The following is a 25,759-nucleotide window of genomic DNA, read 5'->3' on the forward strand; positions in this document are numbered from 1 at the left end:
AAAATTCCACATTTTTGTAGATAGGACCTTGAAACCTCTACAGTAGGGTTCTCTGATACGCGGAATATGATGGTTTGATTTTCATTCAGGTTCTATAGCTTTTAGGGGGTCTTTCCCCCTTTTTTCGAAAATCAACCAAATTTTCTCAGGCGCGTAACTTTTGATGGGTAGAATTAAACTTGATGAAACTTATATATTTGAAATCAGCATTAAAATCTAATTCTTTTGATGTATCTATTTGTATCAAAATACCGTTTTCTAGAGTTTCGGTTACCATTGAGCCGGGTCCCAATAACCAATACTATATGTGAACATTTGGTAAAGTTCATAACTTTCAGCCCTCCTCCTGGGGGCTTCGAGGGATTAAGTCATCCTAAAATACATAGTTATAATATTTTCGACCATGCCGAACAAAATAGCAATCTCAAAATTTTGATCAGATGACTTTGGGAAAAAAATGAGCGTGGGAGGGGGCCTAGTTGCCCTCCATTTTTTTGGTCACTTAAAAAGGGCACTAGAACTTTTAATTTCAGTTCCAATGAGCACTCCCACGATATTCTAGGACCACTGGGTCGTTACGATCACCCCTGGCGAAAAAAAAACAAAAAAAACAACAAATAAACACGCATCCGTGATCTTTCTTCTGGCAAAAAATGGAAAATTCCACATTTTTGTAGATAGGGGCTTGAAACCTCTACAGTAGGGTTTTCTGATACGCTGAATATGATGGTGTGATTTTCATTAAGGTTCTATAACTTTTAGGGGGTCTTTCCCTCTTTTTTCGAAAATCAGCCAAATTTTCTCAGGCGCGTAACTTTTGATAGGTTAAATTTGATAGGCGCGTAACATTGATAGGTAAACTTGATGAAAATTATATATTTGAAATCAGAATTTAAATCTGATTCTTTTGATGTATCTATTGGTATCAAAATTCCGTTTTTTAGAGTTTCGGTTACCATTGAGCCGGGTCGCTCCTTACTTACAGTTCTTTACCACGAACTGTTTGATAGTCTTTTCAGGGAAAAACAAAATAATAGTTTAAATCTTTTCTTTTTTTAAGACTTTATAGTTTGGCCTGCTATTTGTATAACTTTAGTAAATCAAATAATATTAACATTTTGATTACTAAATATCAGTATATGTATATTAAACTGACAATGCACATTCATTTGTATTTTTTTTCAGTATAGTGAAAACTATGTTCTGGCCTTAGGAAAGCACAATAAAAACTTATATGCCCCCGGTGCATAACTTATAACCCTTGCCCTGAAGACTGTGGGGGAAATGTCTTGCTCAAAGGTATAATTTCCTGAACTTTAACAACGTGGAACAAAATGGCTATCTCAAAATTTTGATTGGATGTGTTTGGGGAAATTGTGGGCGTGGAAGGGGTGTTAGTTGCCTTTCAATTACTTTCGACTATTAAAAAGGGCACAAGCCATTTCAATTTCTAATCGAATCAGCCCTTTTTGAAGTTTCTACGACAACGCGTTCTATAAAAACCTTAAATGCCCCCAATGCATAACTTAAAACTCCTGTCCTGAGGGCTGTGAGGGGGATGTCATCCTCACAGACCTAATTTTCAAAACTTTTTACTACGTTGAACAAAACGGCTATCTGAAAATTTTGATTGGATGTGTTTGGGGGAATTTTGGGAGTGAGAGGAGGGCAAGTTACCGTCCAATCACTTTCAACTATTAAAAAGGGAACTAGACCTTTCAATTTTCAATTTAATGAGCCCTTTTTGATTTTTTTACAACATCGCTTTCTATAAAAACCTTACATACTCCCAGGGCATGACTTACAACCCTTGCCCTGAGGGTTGCGGGGGGATGGGTTGTCAATTTTAAAGACCTAATTTACAAAAATTTCAACTGCGTTGAATAAAATGGCTATCTAAAAATTTTGATTGGATGTTTTTGGGGAAAAGGTGGGGATGAGAGGGGGGTTAGTTGCCCTCAAATCACTTACGACTATTAAAAAGGGCACTAGCCCTTTGAATGTTCAGTCAAATGGGCCCTTTTTAAAGTTTCTACGACAAAGATTTCAATAAAAACTTTATATCCGTTGAAAAGAAAAATAAAAATGTCCCAGGGTATAACTTATAAACATTGCCCTGAAGACTGGGGGGGGAGTGTCCAGCTCAAAGGTTTAATTTCCTGAACTTTAAACTGCGTGGAACAAAATGGCAATTTAAAAATTTTGATTGGATATGTTTGGGGCAGTGGTGGGCGTGGAAGGGGTGTTAGTTGCCTTCAAATCACTTTTGACTATTAAAAAGGGCACTAGCCATTTCAATTTTCAATCGAATGAGCCCTTTTTGAAGTTTCTACGACGACGCGTTCTATATAAACCGAATATACCCCCAGGGCATAACTTACATCCCTTGCCCTGAGTGCTGTGGGGGAGTGTCCTCCTCAAAAGCATAATTTCTATCTGGAAATCCAAAACACTGAACAAAATGGCTATCTGAAAATTTTGATAGGATGTGTTTGGGGAAAAGGTGGACGAGAGAAGGGGTCTAGTTGCCCTCAAATCACTTTTGACTATTAATAAGGGCACTAGACCTTTGAATTTTAAATTGAATGAGCCTTTTTTCAAGTTTCTACAACAAAGATTTCAATAAAAACTTATATGCCCCCAGGGCAGAACTTAAAACCCTGTCCCTCACGACTGTGGGGGGAGAGTCCTGCTCAAAGGTATAATTACCTGAACTATAACTGCGTGGAACAAAATAGCTATCTCAAAATTTTGATTGGATGTGTTTGGGGAAATGGTGGGCGTGGAGGGGGTGTTAGTTCCCTTCCAATTACTTTTGGCAATAGCCATTTCAATTTCTAATCGAACAAGCCCTTTTTGAAGTTTCTACGACAACACGTTCTATAAAAACTTTATATGCCCCCAGGGTATAACTTACAACCCTTTTCCTGAGGGCTGTGAGGGGTTTGTCATCCTCAAAAACCTAATTTACCGAACTTAAAACAATGTTGAATAATGTGGCTATCTCAAAATTTGGATTGGATGTGTTTGGGGGAATGATGGGTGTGGGGGGAACTAGTTGCCCTCCAATCACTTTCAATTATTAAAAAGGGCACTAGCCCTTTGAATATCCAGTCGAATGAGCTTTTATTGAAGTTTCTACGACAACGCCTTCTTTAAAAACCTTATGTAGCCCCAAGGCATAACTTACAGCCCTTGCCCTGAGGGATGTGGGGGAGTGTCCTCCTCAAAAATATATTTTCTATCTGGAAATCAACTACTCTGAACAATATGGCTATTTCAAAATTTAGATTGGATGTGTTTGGGGGAATGAAGGGCGTGGGGGGGCTAGTTGCCCTCTAATTACTTTCGACTATTAAAAAGGGTACTAGCCCTTTGAATTTCCAATCGAATGGGCCGGTTTTGAAGTTTTTACGACAACGCCTTCTATAAAAACCTTATATGCCCCCAGGGCATAACTAAAAACCCTTGAAACTCTACTATTAAATAGGGTACTAGCCCTCTGAATTTCCAATCGAATGAGTCTGTTTGGACGTTTCTACGACAACGTCTTCTATAAAAACCTTATATGCCCCCAGGGCATAGTTTAAAACCCTTGCCCTGAGGGTTGTGGGGGAATGTCCTCCTCAAAACATATTTTCTGTCAGGAAATCTACTACGCTGAACAAAATGGCTATCTCAAAATTTTGATTGGATGTGTTTTGGGGAATGATGGGTGTGGGGGGGGGGGTTTGTTACCCTCCAAATTCGACTTTTAAAAAGGGCACTAGCCACTCCAATTTCCAATCGAATGAGCCCTAGTTTCTACGACAACTCCTTCGATACGAAGTGCCCGGGTATGGAGAAAAAAAAAACATATTGTGCCCACATCGTTGTTTACTTAGGCAGCGCTAGCGCGCTGCCTATGACAAAAAATATAAAATTCCACATTTTTGCAGATAGGATCTTAAGACTTCTACAGTATTGTTCGCTGATACGCTGAATCTGATGGTGTTATTTTTATTAAAGTTATATGACTTTTAATTGTTGTTTCCCCCTTTTTTTCGAAAATAAGACAAATTTTCTCAGGCGCGTCAGTTTGGATAGGTAAGGCTAAACTTCATGAAACTTATATATTTGAAATCAGCATTAAAATTTCATTCTTTTGATCATCTAGTCGTATCATTATTTTGTTTTTTAGAGTTTTGGTTACTATTAAGCCGGCTCGCTCCTTACTTACAGTTCGTTACCACAAACTGTTTGATTCAAGTTCAATCTGTATTGCGCATGAAAAAATCAAAAATTATATCAGAATAAATTTTTGGGACATGCTTTAACTTTCAAATTTGGTTGACGCGCGTTTTGTCTCACTTAAATATTCAAGCTCAATCTATAATGCACACAAAATTGGTAAAAAAAAGTCGAAAATGCAATCAAGATAAAGTTTAGGAAAACGCTATAACGTTAAAATTTGGTTGACGCACGCTTTGTCTCACTTAAATATTCAAGTTCATTCTGTATTGCATACAAAATGAACAAAAATCAAAAATGGTATCAAATTGGATTTTGGAAAAAGCTATGACGTTGAAATTTGGCTGATGCACTCTGTCTCACTTAAAGTTTAATTTGTATTGCACATAAAATTAATAAAAATCGAAAAATGGAATCAAAATTAATTTTAGGAAAATGCTAAAACGTTAAAATTTGGTTGACACACGCTCTTTCTCGGTTTGTGTGACTGAATCTATGTATTTGTATGTGTTTTTATCTCTCTCATTCTTTTTGCCTGTGTGTCTGGGCGGGTGTTTGCTTATTCCAATGCAAGTCTTTCTCGGTTTGTGTGACTGAATCTACGTATTTGTATGCGTTTTTGTCTCTGTCACTCTTTTTACTTGCGTGTCTGGGCGGGTGTTTGATTATTCCAAAGCATGTCTTTCTCGGTTTATGTGTCTGAATTTACGTATTTGTATGTGTTTTTTCTCTCTAACTCTTTTGCCTGTGTGTCTGGATGGGTGTTTGCTTATTCCAATGCATAACTGTCTCGGTTTGTGTTTCTGAATCTACGTATTTGTAGGTGTATTTGTCGCTCTCACTCTTTTTGCCTGTGAGTCTGGGCGGGTGTTTGCTTATTCCAATGCTTGTCTTTATCGGTTTGTGTGTCTGAATCTACGTATTTGTATGTGGTTTTTGTCTATCTCACTCTTTTTGCCTCTGTGCCTGGGTGGGTGTTTGCTTATTCCAAATGCATGTCTTTCTCGGTTTTTGTGTCTGAATCTACGTATTTGTATGTGTTTTTGTCTCTCTCACTCTTTCTGCCTGTGAGTCTGGGGCGCATGTTTGTTTATTCCAAATGCATGTCTTTCTCGGTTTGTTTGTCTAAATCTACGTATTTGTATTTGTTTTTTGTCTCTCTCACTCTTTTTGCCTGTGAGTCTGGGCAGGTGTTTGCTTATTCCAATGCATGCCTTTCACGGTTTATGGGTCTGAATCTACGTATTTGTATGTGTTTTTTCCTATCTCACTCTTTTTGCCTGCGTGTTTGGGCGGGTATTTGCTTATTCCAATGCATGTCTTTCTCAGTTGGTGTGTCTGAATCTACGTATTTGTATGTGTTTTTGTCTCTCTCAATCTTTTTGCCTGTGAGTCTGGGCAGGTTTTTGCTTATTCCAATGCATGTCTTTCTCGGTTTATGTGTCTGAATCTAAGTATTTGTATGTGTTTTTGTCTCTCTTACTCTTTTTGCCTGTGTGTCTGGGTGGGTTTTTTCTTATTCCAAATGCATGTCTTTCTCGGTTTGTGTGTCTGAATCTACGTATTTGTATGTGTTTTGTCTCTCTCACAGTTTCTGCCTGTGTGTCTGTGCGGTTTTTTGCTTATTCCAAATGCATGTCTTTCTCGGTTTGTGTGTCTGAATCTACATATTGTATGTGTTTTTGTCTCTCTTACTCTTTTTGCCTGTGTGTCTGGGCGGGTGTTTGCTTATTCCAATTAAATGTGATTTTTTTTTTGTTTTAAGTATGTTTCACCACATTCTAAGAGATGCAAAAAAAGTTGAAAAAAATACTTTGTTAAAGAAAAAATTAAGAAAAAAAAGTTGAATAATTTTGATGTCCAAAAAATTAGTTAAAAAAATAGTTTGTTTTTCATGAAAAAATATTGAATGAGAACCATCATTCCTCATCAATAGGAGTATGGCTATGCACAAGAATATGTTTTAAAATTTAAATCAAAAGTGTCATTCTATTTTTCTGATATGATTTAGAGATGTAAAAAAAAAGTTGAAAAAAAATGTCAAAAAAAAAATGGTCACAACAAACATTATTTTTCTAATAGTAAAATTCGCAACACACATATCTATATCATTCTCATTTTGAAGTTCGAAAATATTAAATGTGAATTTTTTTGGTTTTAAGTATGTTTCATGTCATTCTAAGAGATGTAAAAAAAATTGAAAAAAATGGGGGGGGGGCAAAAATTTGGAGGGGCGGGGACCCCCATGGAGTTTGAGAATAGGGGACCTATGGAGGTAGAGGTCCCTGATGGTTAGGGTCGTTGGTGCTTATGATCCTTGATGGTTCATACTCATATATACCTCAATACTTGATTTGTAAGGATTTCTATGGATTGTTCCGACTTCCTTTATTAAAATTCATTTCTTGCCATCTACATCTCTACTAGTATTAACTTTTTAGCATAATATAACCTTAGACTATAATTTATATTGGCAACACTGTTCAACTCCAATTCGCAAATGCTATACCCTTTTTCGCAAATAGAGTTATTTTTTTGGTAAATGATTTAACACCATATGCCAATGAATCAATTCTGTGTGTAGCATCGCGTTCTTTAATTAGCAGCGACGTATTCCTAACAAACTAATCTTGACTAAAGGCAATTGTCCAAAAAATAGGTGTTGCCTCAGAAACCAGTCTGGTTGCATTACACAATCTCGTCCCTAGTTCCAAATATAACATGTTTGATCACTTTATAGGTCTATAATATAAAGGGATTAATCACTTTTTGCAATTTTTTCGTCAAACTACACTGTATATTCATGCCCCAGGTGTAGGTTTGATATTGCGTACATGCTTACTACTGATGCGGTCAGAATAACAGCAACGGACCTATGACCGGAACAAAGACAAAGCCCTTTTCCACTGTACTGAGCTGGTCTTCTTACCATGAGATCAAATAAAAAAAATAACAAATTTTTTTAACTGAAAGTAAGGAGTGACATTGAAACTTAAAACGAACAGAAATTATTCCGTATTTGAAAGGGGCTGTCCCTTCCTCAAATGCCCGCTCTTTACGCTAAAGTTCGACTCTGTCTCACAGTTTTATTTTTCAAAACAATAAAAAAAACTTTCGCATAAAGGGGGACAGCCCCTTGAGGAGGGGACAACCCCTTTCACATACGGAATAAATTCTATTCGTTTTAAGTTTTAATGTTCCTCCTTACTCTCAGTTAAAAAAAAATGTTATTTTTGTATTTAATCTTATGCTAAGATCACTTTCGACTATTAATAGGGCACTAGCGCTTTCAATTTCCAATCGAATAAGCCCTTTTTGAAGTTTCTACGACAACGCTTTCTACAAAACCTTCTATGCCCCCAGGGCATAAGTTACAACCCTTGCGCTGAGGGCTGGGGGGTGTCATCCTCAAAGCTATAATTACCGGACTTTTCAACTACGTTGAACAAAATGGCTATCTCAAAATGTTTATTGGATGTTTTTTGGCAAATGATGGGCGTTTGGGGGGGGGGGCGATTCTCCTGCTAATTACTTTCGACTATTAAAAAGGGCAGTAGCCCTCCCAATTCCCAATCGAAAGATTCCTTTTTGAAGTTTTACGACAACACTTTCTATATGACATTATATGCCCCCTGGTCATAACTTACAACCTTAGCCCTAAGGGCTTTTGGGGGTTGTCATACTCAAAAATATAATTTTCGAACCCTTCAACTACGTTCAACAAAATTGCTATATCAAAATGTTGATCGGAAGTGTTTGGGGAAATGATGGGTAAGGGAAGGCATTCACCCTCTGACCGCTTTTGAATATTAATAAGGGCACTAGCCCTCTCAATTCCCAATTGAATGAGTCTTTCTTGAAGTTTCTACGACAACGCTGGCAGAGACCCAATTTCCAGAACTTTCAACTACGTTGAACATAATATCTATCTCAAAATTTTGATTGGATGTGTTTGGGGAAATGGTAGGCTTGAGAAGGGCATTAGTTGCCCTCCAATCACTTTTGACTATTAAATAGGGAACAAACCCTTTCAATTTCGAATCGAATGATCCCTTCTTGAAGTTTCTACAGCAACGCTTTCTATAAAGCCTTATATGCCCCCAGGGCATTACTTACAACCCTTGCGCTGAGGGCTGTGGGGGAAGTGTCATCCTCAAGCACACAATGTTGGAACTTTTCAACTACGTTGAACAAAATGGCTATTTCAGAATTTTTATTGGATGTTTCTGAAGAAAGGATGGGCGTGGGAGGGGTGTTAGTTTTCTTTCAATCACTTTTGACTATTAAAAAGGGCACTAGCCCATCGGAATTTTTGAAGTTCCTATTACAACGCTCTATAAAAACCTTATGTTCTCCCAGGGCATAACTTACAACCCTTGCCCAGAGGGGTGTAGGGGAGAGGGGGGTTGGGTTAATCATCCTCAAAGACATTTTATCCAGAACTACGTTGAAAAAAATTGCTATCTCAAAATTTTGATTGGATATATTTTGGAAATGGTGGGCGTGAGAGGGGAGCTACTTGCCCTCCAACCACTTTCGACTATTAAGAAGGGCACTAGCCCTTTCATTTTCCAATCAAATCAGTCATTTCTGAAGTCTCAACGAAAATGTTTTCTATATAAACCTTATATGCCCCAGGGCATAGCTTACTACCCTTGCCGTGAGGGGTTTGGGGGGGGGGGGGCTGTCATCCTCAAAATAATAATTTCCAGAACTTTCAACAACGTTGAACAAAATTGCTATCTCAAAATTTTAATTGAATGTCTTTGGGGAAATTGTGGGCTTGAGAGGGGGGCAAGTTGCTCTCCATTCACTTTCGACTATTAAAAAGGGCACTAGCCCTTTCATTTTCCAATCAAACGAGCCCTTTTTGGAGTTTCTACCACAACACTTTTTATAAAAACTGTATATGCCGCCAGGGTATATCTTAAAACCCTTGCCCTGAGGGTTCCGAGGGGGTTGTCATTCTAAATGACCTAATTTCCAGAACTTTTAACTACGTTGAACAAAATGGATAACTCAAAATTTGTAATGGGTGTATTTGGAGAAATGGCAGGCGTGTGAGCGGAGTAGGTTGCCCGCCAATTTAATTTCCAATGGAATGAGCCCTTTTTCAAGCTTCTACGACAACGCTTTTTATAAAAAACCTTATATGCCCCCAGGGCATAACTTACAACCTTAGCCCCGAGGGCTCTGGAGGGGGGAGTTTCATCCTCCAAGACCTAATTTCCAGAACTTTCATCTACGTTGAAAAAAATGGCTATCTCAAAATCTTGATTGGATCAGTTTAGGAAAATCGTGAGCTTGAGAGGGGGGCTACTTGCCCTTCAATAACTTTCGACTATTAACAAGGGCACTAGCCTTTTCATTTTCCAATCGAATCAGCCGTTTTTGTAGTCTCTATGAAAATGCTTTATATAAAAACCTTATATGCTCCAGGGCATAACTTACAACCCTTGCCCTGAGGGCTTTGCGGGGTTGGTCATCCTCAAAATCATAATTTCCTGAACTTTCAACTTTGTTGAACAAAATTGCTATCTCAAAATTTTAATTGAATATGTTTGGAGAAATTGTGGGCTTGAGAGGGGGTTAACTGCTCTCCATTCACTTTCAACTATTAAAAAGGGCACTAGCCCTTTCAATTTCCAATCAAACGAGGCCTTTTTGAAGTTTCTACGACAAAAGTTTCTATAAAAACCTTATATGCCCCCAGGGTATAGCTTAAAACCCTTGCCCTGAGGGCTCCGAGGGTATTGTCATTCTAAAAGACCTAATTTCCAGAACTTTTAACTACGTTGAACAAGATAAATATCTCTAAATTTGTATCAGATTTGTTTGGAAAAATGGTAGGCGTGTGAGGGGTGTTAGTTGCCCTCCACTTACTTTCAACTACTAAAAAGGGCACTAGCCCTTTAAATTTTCTATCGAATGAGCCCTTTTTGAAGTTTTATGACAACGCTTTCTATACAAATCTCATATACCCCCAGGGCATAACTTACAACCCTTGCCCTGAGGGCTGTTGGGGGTTGTCATCCTCAAAGACATAATTTCCATTACTTTCAACTATGTTTGAAAAAGTGGCTATCCCCAAATTTTAGTTTATGGGTTTGGGAAAATGGTTGGCGTGAGAGGGGGGTTTGAAAAGGCCATCAGCCATTTCAGTTTCCAATGGAATGAGCCCTTTTTGAAGTTTCTACGACAACGCTTTCTATAAAAACCTTATATGCCCCCTAGGCATAACTTACAACCCTTGCCCTGAGGGCTCTTGGGTGGGTTTGGGGGGTTACCCTTAAAGGTCTAATTTCCAAACTTTCAACTACGTTGAACAAAATGGCTATCTAAACAATTTTATTGTATGTGTGGGGGGGGGGGTTAGTTGCCCTACAATCACTTTTGTGACTATTGAAAAGGGCACTAGCCCTTTTTAATAGTGTGTCTCTTTGTTTCTCTGTGGGTCTCGGTGAGTCTCTTTGTTTCTTTGTGTGTCTCTGTAAAATTCCAATCGAATGCACCCTTTTTCAAGTTTCTACGAAACAGCTTTCAATAACAACCTTAAATGCCCCAAGGGTATAACCCTTTCCCTGAGGGCTTTGAAGGGGTTATCATATTCAAAGACCTATTTTCCCGAACTTTCAACTACTATGAGAAAAATGGGTATCTCAAAATTTTGATTGGGTGGGTTTGGATCAATGGTGGGGGTTGGGGTTCCACTCCTTGTTTATTTTATTTTCAGATAAATGACCTATTTTCTTTTTTGTAATTACATTTGCCAACAAGATAATTTTCAATCCTCTTGAAGGTATTAATGCTAGAGTTCAGAGTCTAGAAAATATTATCTCATCTAAGGTGTCCATGGCCAATGTTGAGCAAATGGTCAATCATACCATTGTCGTTAAGCTGAAAACTGAAGTTCAAAAGATGGTGCTACAAGAAAAGGACAGACTGAAAAGACGTATGAACTTAGTTGCATATGGTGTTCCACCCCAAACCAATGACTTAGAGTTCTTACAAAATTTTCTTTAAAATATTTTTCAAATTGATGTAGGTGTAGTGACAAATTTGCAAAGGCTGACAAGCACTAACCCCAACTCAAATGCTCCCAACTCATCCAATCGACCAGATCCATTACTGTTCTCAGTCAATTCCTTTAAAACTAAAATTGACATCCTAACACAGTCCCGCATTAAAAAGGGAGACATTTGTTTCTACGCTGATACCTCAAAAGAAGACCGGCTACACAGAAAAGAATTAGTAGAAGAAATCAAGAAAAGAGCTGCTGCTGTGAGCAAAATTTAGGAATTAAAAATGGTTGTATAGTGACAAAAAATGTGCTAAAACGGGTAGCCATTACCCCAAACAACAGAATGGCCCTTTAAAAACCTATTCCCTACCTCTACATAGTTTTAACAAACGAAGTAATTTATCTGTTCTGTATACAAACGCAGACTGTTTATCTACAAAAATTGATAAATTTCATACCCTAATATCGACCCGCAAACCCAATGTTATTGTTATTACAAAATCACTACCAAAGAACTATCAGCACCCAGATGTATTTTTCCATCAAGTTCCTGATTATAATCTCATTATAAATACTAATTATAAGTGTGTAATTTTCATTTATATTCATACCTCATTAAAGTATATTGAAGTCGATGACCCAATTTTTTCAGTTATAAGTGAATCCTTAGTAATTGATGTGAAATTACCCGGGTCTTCAATTGCTTTTAGAGTTGTAGCCATTTATCGTAGTCCTAGTGTTTGTGAATTGTCTTCATTTAATAATAGAAAAATATTGCAGTATTTATCCACTGTCTCTTTATCTAGTTCTAAGTTTCTAGTAGTTGGTGACTTTAACCTACCTTCTATTGATTGGACATCGGGTACAACACAACCTTCTGATGAGTCATTTGAAAATCATTTCCTTGAAACTTTACAAGAGCATTATTTGTATCAGCACATTCAAAACCCTACTCGTTTGTGCGCTAACTCAACCCCTTCAGTTTTAGACCTTGTAATTACAAAATCACCAGATGATGTTACTAGTGTTGAATTTTTGCCACCACTAGGAAAAAGTGATCACTTGGTATTGGTGATATCTCTAAATTGTGTGGTAGGTTGTTCTGATATTCCAAATCATTCTCCCAAATATGATTATGATAAAGGAAATTACATTGCATTTTCAGATTATATTTCATCTTTTTCTATACGAGAGGAGTTACAGTAATGTAATGCTACTGTTGATGCATCTTTTGATTTTATTAAGCAGGCCCTTATAGAAGGTAAAGATCAATATGTACCAATATATACTAGTAGACAGGATTTCAAAAATAGACAGATCCTTCCTTGGTATATTGTACAAATGCTAAAAGAAAAAGGTGATAGGTGGTGTGATCATTTAAGATTTAAAACCTTAGATTCTTGGTTAAATTATAAAAGAGCTAGAAACAGAGCAACTAAATTCCTTCGTTTAAATCTTCAAGAGGTGGAGACAAATGTTATAGCATCAGTCCAAAGTTACCCAAAAAGATTTTGGAAATATGTGAGAAGGAATCAAGTTTCAAAATCCCCATCATCCACTTCCTTTATAGATCCTAAAACTTTTTCACATATAGACGATAATTTTGCAAAATCACAACTTTTCAATTAGGTATTTGGTTCAATTTTTACTCAAACACACACCAAAACACACACTCAGTTTACTCCTCCAGATTTAACAAAAGAATTTGATGATTCAGAGTTTACAGTCCAGCAGGTTTATCCGACACTCCGAAATCTTGATCCAGGAAAGGCACCAGATATTGATGGATTTTCCAATGTGATGTTACGTGAACTTGCATCAGTGCTTGCTGGACCACTCACATATATCTTTAATCTTTGTCTCTCATCTGGTAAATGTCCTTCAGCTTGGAAAAGAACTATCACTAAGCCATTGTACAAGAATGGTTCAAAGTCCCATTTCGATAACTACAAACCAATTTCAAATACATCAATTTTTTCCTATGTAATGGAGGAATTTATGATGGATAAAGTTCAGGCACATTTTGAGGAACATAATTTAAGGTACTCTTCTAAGCATGGTTTTCATAAGCAACGATCTTGTAATATGCAACTTCTCGTGGTTATTCATGATTTTCAGTTGATGGCTGATAAGGGTATTTTTTTTGACTGTATTTATATTGACTTTTCCAAAGCATTCGAAAAAATTTCCATTCCACTTCTGATAGACAAATGTCAACTATATGGTATAGACCCGCAAACTAAAGCATGGATAACAGATTATCTTACAAATAGAACCAAAGAGGTTGCAGTAGGCGATGCTTTGTCATCACCTATGTCTGTCATAAGTGGAGTTCCACAAGGCAGTTGTCTTGAGCCAGTACTCTTCTGCCTTTTTATCAATGATTTGCCAGGCGTTGTTAGAAATTCGACCATAAAAATGTTTGCAGATGATATAAAAATCTACAGGTCAGTCATGAGTGAACATAAGATTTCTTTACTTCAAGAGGATTTGGTTGCTCTGGGACAGTGGTGTACTACAAACTCTATGTTCATGAATGAAACCAAGTGCAATGCTGTGCACTATTTGCGTAGACTCCCTCAAAATTACCATTACTTCGTTGTTGGTAAATTAATTTCAAGTGTGGAGTATGTTCGTGACCTTGGTATTTTTTTTATTCAAGTCTCAAATTTAATAAACATGTATCAGACATCACCCATAAGGCAAATTGCCAATTATTACGTCTATGGCGTACTTTTTCTAAGTTTAATCTTCATTCACTGATTTCACTTTATGTATCCACTGTACGTCCAATACTTGAGTATTGCTCATCAGTATGGTATCGCCTTAATAAGAGAGATAGAGAGAGGGTTGAGAGAGTGCAACGTAGGGCCACCAAACTCATACCATACCTGAGTCATCTACCTTACCACCAGAGAATGCAAAGACTACAGTTGCCTTCTCTCCAGTTCAGACGTGATAGAGCCGACGTAATAAATACATTCCGCATTGTTAGGAATATTGATAATATCACCCCAACTCACTTTTTCAGTTTTACAGGATACAGTAGTACCCGTCAACACCAACACAAAATTTACCCACCATGTTCACAGAAAAGATTAGGCCAAAACTCTTTGTCTAGCCGAGTGTAGAAGACTTGGAATTCACTTCCATCAGAAATAATTGCAACTACCACGGTCCAGTCTTTCAAAAATAGTTTAGACCATACAGATCTCTATACTGGGTCCTATAACAATCCATTTTGAGAATATTTTTACTTTTGTATTAGCTGATTTGTGCCAGTGTGTTTTCAGTTATTTTATAGGCTTACTTTTTGGTAGGTTTCAATTATTAACAGATATGTTTCAGTTAAGTTTGTATGCTATTGTATGTTTCAGTAATATTGTTTCCATTGTTTTCAGTTACTGTATGTTTTTGTTATGTCATTGACATTTTTATAGATTTTTTTATAATTGTTTTGTGCGACAAACTTGTTAAAGCTTACCGTATCTTGGTATTAATAAATAAATAAATAAATAAGTTGAACTCTGGTTGCTAGGCTAGATTCTTTCACAATAGGTAAGCTTTGAAGTTAAATTATATTTTGTCTTCCGGGTCTGGGCCATTGAAATACAAAATTACGCAAAAGTAGAATAAATTTGGATGTTGATTTAGAGGATTGGCCAGGGCCAAGCGAAGGTCCACCCCTATGCAAAGTGTGTTGCACAGAACCAATGTTTTATTAGTTTGTCTAGACTGAGACCCAGTTTGGGGGAGGCTGTTCTTTCAGAGTTGATATAGGTGTTTTGTCAAGTGACCTTTTGGAAGATTACAAGTAAGCTTTTTCTACAGCTGTGTAGACTATTTGTTCCAGGAAGCCAGACAGGGTAGGAAAAGAGTTACGAAATTCATTCATTATTATATCGACACGGGGGTCCGTCCCCTTCCAAGGAGATAGCTAGTGATTTTTAGTGGTGACCCAGGTTGGGTGCACCCTTTGCCTTAGAGTTTGGCCATTTGACTTTCGATTACGTTACCACACCCTAAGGCAGGGTATATTGCAAATTGGGTACTAACATACTCTATATTTAAAGAACTGTTGTGGTAAGCGCAGGCGTCCCATTATAAAATTTGGCACCATCAGGGGCTTTTCCCCCAGTAGGTGGTGTAGCACCATTTTTGCACCAACAAGTGGTGACACCCGCACCTTACCACACGGATACTGGTGGAAGTCATGGCTTACCAGTATAATGCTGGTGGCAGCAAGAAAGGTCCTATCGGTAAACCCGATAGTAAAAGAATTCCGTGTTTTCGAAGAGACAAGTTAATTTAGCCTGCATAGTAGCCTATTGTGGTTACATACAAAAAAATCGTGAAGAGAAAAAAATATGCAGAATTGCGAAGATCTAAATGGGCCGTGCCTAGTTAGATAAGAAATAAAATTTATGAATCAATATATCACGCGACTAATTAGTTTGTGAGACAAGGGAGGCTGAGCCACTCTAATAAAATTGACCGTTTTTCACGGGAATAGTTAGAAAATTATGAAAAGGATTAACGTGAAATTGATCGAGTTTTGAGTTTATAGTGGGGGAATCTCTCCGTATTAGAAAGTATTACAGGGTTTAAGAACGGATAAGAAAAAACCAAAATTTTGGTTATCGGGTTATTATTTGAGTGAATTGGCGGACTTAGATACAATATTCAGTGACAAAGGTTATAAGATTATTGAAGACGGCAAATTAAGAGAATTTGTGTGTTTTGTGCGCACATTGGACAAGGAAGGTGGGAGGCACCTGTACTATTGAGTAATCGGCCTAAGAGGAGATTACATTTGGAGTACGAGTATCCGGGGAGGATGCCTGATTTGTTTTTCAGGCTAGTTTTGCTGTGTGAGTTTTAGTCCAGCTAATTCATTGGCGGAATATTCGCGCGGTTTTTCAGTTTACTTTCGTGTCCAACCCCTGTTAATTCTTTTTTCGGAGATATATTTCTCTGTCGTAAAATTGCTTGCTGCGAAAAAAATCGTTATTCCCTAATAAAATCTAGATATTCCGTTTATTTGAAAAATTCTTGAATCTCATTAAACGGTTCTAATAATTCACAATAGTAAGTGAGTACCATAATTTTTGCATGTGCCAATTGTTGAACTTGCCAGGATTGACTAAATAATTAAGAGATAATATAATCGGGAAGGAGTATACGCGGTAAAATGAGAGGGTACGAAAAAAAAAGGAAGATATAAAAAAACAAGACGAACTCACCCGTCAGATGCTGTGCAAAATGAAGGGGAGTTGCAGGTAAGAGAAAATATGAATGGAGAAATAACAGATTCAGAAAAAGAAATAATATTCCTGAATTTAGGCCTAGGAGGCAAACGGTTAACAATACCAGTAGTAACCATCTATTGAATTTGCTGGCCCCCCCGTACCATACATGTTTTTCTGGTAGTTTTAGTCTACAGGGCATCACATCTTTGCAAAGAGGTTTACTCACTACCAGTCCTAAAGGTAAACATTTGTAAAGGGCATTACACCTTTTCAAACAGGACCGAGTCTAAATTGATTGGTGAGGGGGAATTGAATAAAAGGACTAGTTTTCTTTACAACTTATATTAGTAATGCCTGAAATCATGAATTAGAATGTTTAATTAGCTGTTTGGGTTTTCAGGCATAGTTTTTTAGATGTTCATGGGTGTTAGGGTCCTTGAGGTTTTTATACTGTATAGTACACAAATGAAGATTTGCACAGTGTTGTCAATTTTAAATACTTTAGAAATAAAAAATTAACAAGAAATGGCTGAAAAGTGTTTTGAGGGAGTTGAGTTGAACGAGGGTTCAGTTACATGCGGATTCAGTTACACTGGGATTAGTTAAATGGGGTTGAGTAGCACGGAGGTTCAGTTGTACAGGGTGTCGGTTAGCCCGGGGGTCAGTGCCCTGGGGGGTTCCGGTGTAGAGGGTTTCAGGTACCCCGGGGGTCAGTTACATGGGGGGTTTAGTTATTTTTTCTGATTTTGCGTGTTTTCGGAAGAAAATAACTTATCTTTTAGCAAACTTAGCCATAGCTACATGAAACTCTGCATAAATATCTTCATTTTTAATCTAATTGCGTAGGTACTAAAGGAACATTGAACATTTTTTCTGATTTTGTATGACCACCCGGCGCCCCAAAGACTCCTGAGCCTCCATTATAATACTTTTTAAGGTTTTATTATATCTTTTCAGAATAAATTATTATTTTAGGGAATTATTTCGATGAAACAGTTAGAGACATTTTGAAAGATGATTTTAGAGGAGGATTTGAGGGTGAAACTCAGTGGTCGTTATAATACACAAGTTCCATTTGAACGGTGTTGTGAGGTCCCTTACCACAACCCCAAAGGGCTCCGATACCCCCCCCCCAACCCCGAAGGAAGCCCCCGGACAGCAAAGGTTCTCTGGACCCCCAAAGGACCCCCGGCCCCCCAATGCCTCCTGAGTCCCCCATTATAGTACTTTTTAAGGCTTTATTATATCTGTTCAGAATAACCTAGAATTTTAGGGTGTGATGTCAGGTAAACAGTTAGAGATATTGTAAGAAATGATTTTAGAACAGGAACTGAGTGTGACACTTTTTGATTAGTATCATGAACAATGTAAAGTTGAACAGTGTTATGAGTCTCCCATCTCGCAACCCCCAGGGCCTCCGCTCCCCCCCCCCAACCCCGAAGGAACTGCGATTTGCTTGCGTGTATAGGAATTCCCGTGTTATTTGCTTGCATGTATAGGAATTCCCATGTTATTTGCTTGCGTGTATAGGAATTCCCATGTTATTTGCTTGCATGTATAGGAATTCCCATGTTATTTGCTTGCATGTATAGAAAGTCCCTTGTTCTGTTCTTTCTTGTATATTACGTCCCAGGTTATTTTCGTGCGTGTTTATTAAGTGACAATTTATTTTCTTTAGTGACTATTAATTAACTTGTGATGTTATTTCTGGTATAGTAATTCCATTGGTCTTTTAGTTATAGTATAGGAATTCCCATGTTATTTGCTTGCATGTATAGAAATTCCCACGTTATTTGCTTGCGTGTATAGGAATTCCCATGTTATTTGCTTGCGTGTATAGGAATTCCCAATGCTATTCCAGGACATTATGTTCCTTCCTATGCTATTATAAGGGCTTTTCCGTGTGGTTTTTTTTTCCTTGGTATCCATTAAAAACAAAATTTTTGTGTTAAATAAGTAGTTCTTATATCTTTTATAAGAGCTTTACGGGGTTTGAGAGAATCGGTTGCCTGATTCCGTGTGGTTTTTCTTTACTTGGTGCCCATTAAAAAAGCAATTTTTGTGTTAAATAAGTAGTTCTTGTATCTTTTAAAAGAGCTTTACGGGGTTTGAGACACTCTGTTGCCTGATTCCGTTTGTTCCGTAGTTCTTGTATCTTTTAAAAGAGCTTTACGGGGTTTGAGAGACTCTGTTGCCTGATTCCGTGTGGTTTTTCTTTACTTGGTGCCCATTAAAAACGAAATTTTTGTGTTAAATAAGTAGTTTTTTGAATCTTTTAAAATATATTTAAGGGGTTTGAGAGACTCAGTTGCCTGATTCCGTGTGGTTTTTTTTTTCTTAGTGCTCATTAAAAAAGAAGTTTTTGTGTTAAATAAGCTGTTGTTGTATCTTTTAAAAGATCTTTAAGGGGTTTGAGAGACTCAGTTGATTGATTCCGTGTGGTTTTTCTTTACTTGGTGCCCATTAAAAACACAATTTGGGTTAAATAAGTAGTTCTTGTATCTTTCAAAAGAACTTTACGGGGTTTGAGACACTCTGTTGCCTGATTCCGTTTGGTTTTTCTTTACTTAGTGCTCATTAAAAACGAAATTTTTGTGTTAAATAAGTAGTTTTTTGTATCTTTTAAAAGAGCTTTACGGGGCTTGAGAGACTCAGTTGCCTGAGTCAATGTTGCTGTTCCTTTCAGATTGTCCCATTAAAAACATAATGTTCGTGTTATATAAGAAGTTTTTGTAACTTTTAAAAGAGTGTTACAGACTTTGACAGAATCGTTTTCCTTTTTCCGTGTGCTTTTTCGTTGAATGGTGCCCATTAAAAATTAAGTTTTTGTTTTAAATAAGTAATTTTCTGTATCTTTTAAAATAGCTTTAAGGGGTTTGAGAGACGCAGTTGCTTGATTCCGTGTAGTTTTTCTTTCCTTAGGGCTCATTAAAAACGAAGTTTTTGTGTTATTATTTGAGAAGTTAACTTTAGTATTTTATGGTTTTACATGCCTGAAATCATGAATTAGAATATTTAATTACCTGTTTAGGTTTTTCAGTACTAGATGTCTGTGATTTTCGTGTGTGTTTGACTCCTGGAAGGTATTTTGTGAGAAGAGAGAGCTAGGATTGGGTGATCGGTCGCGCCATAACTCATAAGTTGGAATGTCTAATTATCTGCTTCGTTACCTCAGACAAAGGTTTCTTAGATTATCTGTGATTTTTTGTTACCTTACTTCATAACTTGTGAATTTATCTTTTTTAGTTAATTTTTCTATATTGAATTCCCCTGTTGGATAAACAAATAGACGTTTAGTTCATGAAACTGTTAAAAAATTCCAAGTAAGTAACAAACTCTTTCTTGAAGTTACCTCTTGGATGCACAATGCAGAAATTTCATTTAAGAAATTATAGAAAAAATTGTAAGCAAGTAACAAACTCTTTCCTGAAGTCACCTCCTGGATACACAATGCAGAAACTTCATTTAAGAAACTATGAAAAAAATTGTAAGTAAGTAAGTAACAAATTCTTTCTTGAAGTCACTTCTTGGATACACAATACAGAAATTTCATTAAAGAAATTAAGAAAAAATTATAAGTAAGTAGCAAATTCTTTCTTGAATTCACCTGATGGATAAACAAAAAGACATTTCGTTCAAGAAATTACTAAAAAATTTCAAGTAAGTAACAAACTCTTTATTGATTTCCTTACTTATATACACGTTTTACAAATGTGATTCAAGAAATTTTGAAAAAAATAAATCTAGGTAGCAATTTATTTCTTGAATTCAACTCTTGCATAAACAACATGGACACTTAATAAAAAAAATTATGAAAATATTACAAGCACGTAACAAACTATTTATTGTTTTTACCTCTCTGGTACACAATGCAGGTATTTCATTCAATAAATTACGAAAAAATTGTAAGCAAGTAATAAACCCTTTCCTGGAGTCCCCGCTTAGTTATACACTGCAGAAATTTCATAAGAGAAACTAAGAAAAAATTGTAAATAAGTACGTAACAAATTCTTTCTTGAGGTCACCTCTTGTATACACAATGCAGAAATTTCATTAAAGAAATTATGAAAAAATTGTAAGTAAGTACAAAATTCCTTTTTAAATTCACCTGATGGATAAACAAAAAGACATTTCGTCCAATAAATTATGAAAAAATTCTAAGTAAGTATCAAAGTTTTTCTTTAAGTTACCTCTTGGTTACACAATTCATAAATCTCTTTTAATAAATTATCAAAAATTGTAGATCAGTAGCAAATTCTTTATTGAATTAACCTATTAAGTAAATAAAAAAAACATTTCATTCAAGAAATTATGAAAAAATTCTAAGTAAGTAACATACTCTTTCTTGAATTCACCTCTTGGATACAAAATGCAGAAATTTCATTAAAGAAATTATCAAAAAATTGTAAGTAAATAGCAAATTCTTTCTTGAATTCACCTGCTGGATAAACAAAAAGACATTTCGTTCAATTTCATTCAAGAAATTATGACAAAATTCTAAGTAAGCAACAAACTCTTTCTTGAAGTTACCTCATGGATACACAATGCAGAAATTTCATTTAAGAAATTATCAAAAAATTGTAAGTAAGTAGCAAATTCTTTCTTGAATTCGCCACTTTTGTAAATAAAAAAGAAATTTCATTCAAGAAATTACGAAAAAATTCTAAGTAAGTGACAAACTCTTTCTTGAAGTTACTTCATGGATACACAATGCATAAATTTTATTTAAAAAATTATGAAAAAAAAATTGTAAGCCAGTAAAAAACTCTTTCATGAAGTCATATCGTCGACACACAATGCAGAAATTTCATTAAAGAAATTATGAAAAAATTGTAAGTAAGTAGCAAATTCTTTCTTGAATTCACCTGCTGGATAAACAAAAAGACATTTCGTTCAAGAAATTACGACAAAATTTCAAGTAAGTAACAAAATCATTATTGTTTTCACGACGTAGATACCCGATGTAGAAATTTAATTCAAGAAATTATGAAAAAATTCTCAGTAAGTAACAATTTCTTTCTTGAAGTCAACTCTTGGATACACAATACGGAAATTTCATTCAATAAATTATGAAAAAATTGTAAGCAAGTAACAAACTCTTTCCTGAAGTCATCTCTGGGATACACAATGCAGAAACTTCTTTTAAGAAATTATCAAAAAGTGTAAGTAAGTAGCAAATTCTTTCTTGAATTCGCCTCTTGGATAAACAAAAAAAAGTCATTTCGTTCAAGAAATTATGACAAAATTCCAAGAAAGTAACAAACTCATTATTGTTTTCACGACTGAGATACACGATATAGAAATTTAATTCAAGAAATTATGAAAAAATTGTCAGTAAGTAACAATTTCTTTCTTGAAGTCAACTCTTTGATACACAATAAGTAAATTTTCTACAAGATATTATGAAAAAATTGTCAGCGATTAACCAAATCTGTTTCTACGTCACTACTTTTATATACAAATCGAAATCTGCCTTTGATAAATGATCAAAAATTTTAAGTACGTAACAAATTTTTTATGGTATTCGCTTCTTAGATAAAAAAAAAGTCATTTCATTGAAGAAATTATGTCAAAATTCTAAATAAGTAACAAATCCTTTCTTGAAGTTACCTCATGGATACACAACGCAGAAATTTCATTTAAGAAATTATCAAAAATTGTAAGTAAGTAGCAAATTTTTTCTTGAATTCGCCTACTGGATAAATAAAAAAGATATTTCATTCAAGAAATTATGACAAAATTCAAAGTAAGTAAAAAGCTGTTTCCTGAATCCTCCTCCTGAATGCACAATACAGATATTTCATTTTAGAAATTACGAAAAAGGTATAAACAAGTAACAAACTTTTTCTTAAATATACCTCCTGGATATATAAATCAGAAATTTCCTTAAATAAATTATGAGAAAATTTTAAGTAAGTAGAAAATTTTTTTTTGAATTCACCTGCTGGATAAACAAAAAGACATTTCGTTCAAGAAATTATTAGAAAATTCAAAGTAAGTAACAAACTCTTTATTGATTTCAATAATTAAATACACTATTTAGAAATTTAATTCAAGAAATTATAAAAAAAAGGAAAGTAAGTAACAAACTCTTTGTTGATTTCACATCTTCGATACAAAAAAAGACATTTAATAAAAGAAATTATTACAAAATTCCAAGTAATTAAAAAACTCATTCTTGAATTCGCCGTTTACATGCACAATACAGAAATTTCATTATATGGGACATCTACACGTGATTAAACACGTTTTGAAACTACATACTATGTGCTTGCCTTTCCTTGGTACCTTTCTAAATAAGTGGGGATTCCCCAGTGGTTCCTACTCATTGCAAAAAAAGTGACCAGCACGAAAACTCCACGTTTTCAACCAGACTGGTTTTTGACACGACACACAAACAGAGTCATAGTGAACGAGATATCCAAAAAGTTGGGTTAGTCTGGGTTCACTTAGAGTGACGCGCCACTCTAAGTTTTTTCTAACTAGTAGGGTCAAAGAGTTTCATGTAGCTATGGCTAAGTTTGCTAAAAGACCAGTTATTTTCTTGTGAAAACACGCAAAATCGGAAAAAATAACTGAACCCCCCCTGTAACTGAACCCCGGGATAACCGCGACCCCGTACACCGGCCCCCCCCATGGCCCTGCACCCCGGGCTACCCGCACCCCGGTACAACTGCCCCTCCGTGCTACTCGACCCCATTTAACTAATTCCCGTGTAACTGAATCCGCATGTAATTGAACTCTCGTGCAACTCAACTCCCTCAAAACACTTTTCAGCCATTTCTTGTTAATTTTTTTATTTCTAAACTATTTAAAATTGACAACACTGTGCAAATCATCACTTGTGTATTATACAGTATAAAACCCTCCAGGAACCTAACACCCATGAACATCTAAAAAAATATGTCTTAAAACCCAAAGAGCTAATTAAACATTCTAATTCATGATTTCAGGCATTACTAATATGAATTGTAAAGAAAACTATTCCTTTTATTCAAATCCCAATCACCAATCAAGTTATACTCGTTCCTCTTTGAAAAGGTGTAATGCCCTGTAGAAAGGTTTACCTATAGGACCGGTATTGCGTAAATCTCTTGGCAAAGGTGTAATGACCTGTAGAATAGGACTACCAGAAAAAACTGTTTGGTACGGAGGGGCCAGCAAATTCAATAGATGGTTACTACTAATACCCAGGGTCAAAGTAGCAACGCTGAAGAAAACTGGGATAACGCCAGAATTTTTTGGCCAAACAGTGGGCATTTAAACGGAGAAACCAGCCTGTAAGGGTCGACAGAGCTGTTTCCTTACAAACACCCCTATATAGTTTAGAATGCTGCGATACAAAAGCTATTAATAATAGTCTACCGATTTTGCGTTGTTTTAAAATTGAGTGTTTTCAAAATTTACCATATTTACTAGATACAGGTCCATCTAAATCATTAATTCGAGAGGAATTTTTTAAAAGGTTCCCTTTTAGTGTCAAAAATAGCGTAAGCAGATGCCAGAATACCCTGACATCAGTGACAGGACACAGGCTGACAATCTTGGGAGAATGTCCATTCAAATTTAGCACAGGAGATAAAGAAGTAACAGTAATAATATGCAAGCAGCTACCATTTCCTTGTATTCTAGGAGTAGATGCCATCAGAAAATATGGGATCGTATGGGAACCCATATCTGATACAATAACCATAAACCAGGCAAATGAAAATAATAGGCAAATTTGCGTAACAACAGATAACGAAAGGGACGATTCAAATTATAACCTAACAATAAGCGGAAAAATCACAATAGAAGGGGGAACGACTGCTCAAGTTCTAGCGACATTAAATACAAAAGAAGGAAAGCTTAAAACAATGGAAGCCATGATAGGAGGATACACCATAAAAGAATACCCCATGATTTTCGTGGAAAATCAAGTTATAAAATTGAAATGGTATAACATACTTAGAAATTTCAAATCTAAGTAATAATAAAGTAAGACTGAATCAGATAGAACTTGGATCAGTGGAAAAGATTTCAAATTCAGAAATAAAATCTCTAAACAGTCCAGAATTAAGCATAAATTTCACTAGCCACGAACAATTATCCTCATTAAAACCGCAACCACAAGAAAAGTATGTAATGTCAAAAACGGATTTTTTGCAACAATTTGAGTTAAAACATCTACCGGAAAACGTAAAAACTAGGGTGGAAAATATTCTTTGGGATTTCAAATGGACTTTCGCAAGACACAAAGCGGATTACGGATTAATTCACTTAATCACTCACAAGATATCAACAGAGGGCCCTACAATCAAAAAATCACCGTATAAAACACCTTATCATTTAAAACCATGGCTAGAAAGCCAAATAAGCAAACCTTCAGAGAACAGGCACGAGTCAATTGAAAATGGCTAACAGGTATAAGGTGAACAGCAAAAATTATTAGCTTATCAGATCTAAGCTGTCAATGGAGCTTTATCTAAAAAGGACATTAAAGCTGAAAAAAAGAAAGATTACAGAGAAAAACGTTATAAAACTGTCTCAAGTACTTAAAAAATTCGAAAAGAATGAAAAAGCTCAAAAGTCTGAATAAACAAACAGGCATATAGTAAGCTAATGACAGTTAATGACACAAGTGGGTTCGAAATAGAACCAAAATTGTAAAACAAAGATAAGAAAATGTATCTAGTCGTATATGGGAAAAGTTATATAGTTGTAACAAATGTAATTGAGAAAATATCTACAGTTATAAATATATTTTGAAAACCTTTTATAAATAGGGAATTGTTATCGTAAAAAAAAATTGTAAATATAGAAAAGTAAATACTAAAGATATGTTATATGAAGTATTGCAAAGCCCTTATATAGAGGCTAATCACAGTTACCAGTTATAGTGCATAAATCTATTTGTTGGATTTGCTTTTGTTTTGTAAATATTTTAATTGCAGTTAGGACTTATCATATAAAAGTCTTGACGGACTTATTTAAAAGTTGTACAAAGAATAAATATTACAGTGATTAAATAAATTATTAGAGTACTTATTTATTATTTGTTTTTAAGAATTAAGTTATGTATCAACATAACTTCTGTTAATATATATATATATATATATATATATATATATATATATATATATATATATATATATATATATATATATATATATATATATATATATATATATATATATATATATATATATATCCTAAACTATCAATGTAAATATAGTGAATTAATATGTCGAGTATTTTTTTTTTTTTTTTATTTTGCTTT

General features: G+C 35.5%; 1 protein-coding gene across 1 annotated transcript in view; it reads left to right on the forward strand.

Annotated features, from left to right (window-relative positions):
* LOC148949198 (uncharacterized) overlaps positions 1 to 25,759 on the forward strand; it is a 59,608-nt gene that overhangs the window by 27,374 nt on the left and 6,475 nt on the right. Inside the window, exons 3-4 of the mRNA XM_089092648.1 lie at positions 11,873 to 12,343; positions 12,881 to 13,981. Of these exons, the coding sequence (XP_088948774.1) occupies positions 11,873 to 12,343; positions 12,881 to 13,981 (1,572 nt within the window). The remainder of the gene's footprint in view (positions 1 to 11,872; positions 12,344 to 12,880; positions 13,982 to 25,759) is intronic.

This window comes from Artemia sp. Qi Xiang Cuo, chromosome 8 (assembly GCF_049724085.1).
Source record: "Artemia sp. Qi Xiang Cuo chromosome 8, ASM4972408v1, whole genome shotgun sequence".
Lineage (NCBI taxonomy): Eukaryota > Metazoa > Arthropoda > Branchiopoda > Anostraca > Artemiidae > Artemia > Artemia sp. Qi Xiang Cuo.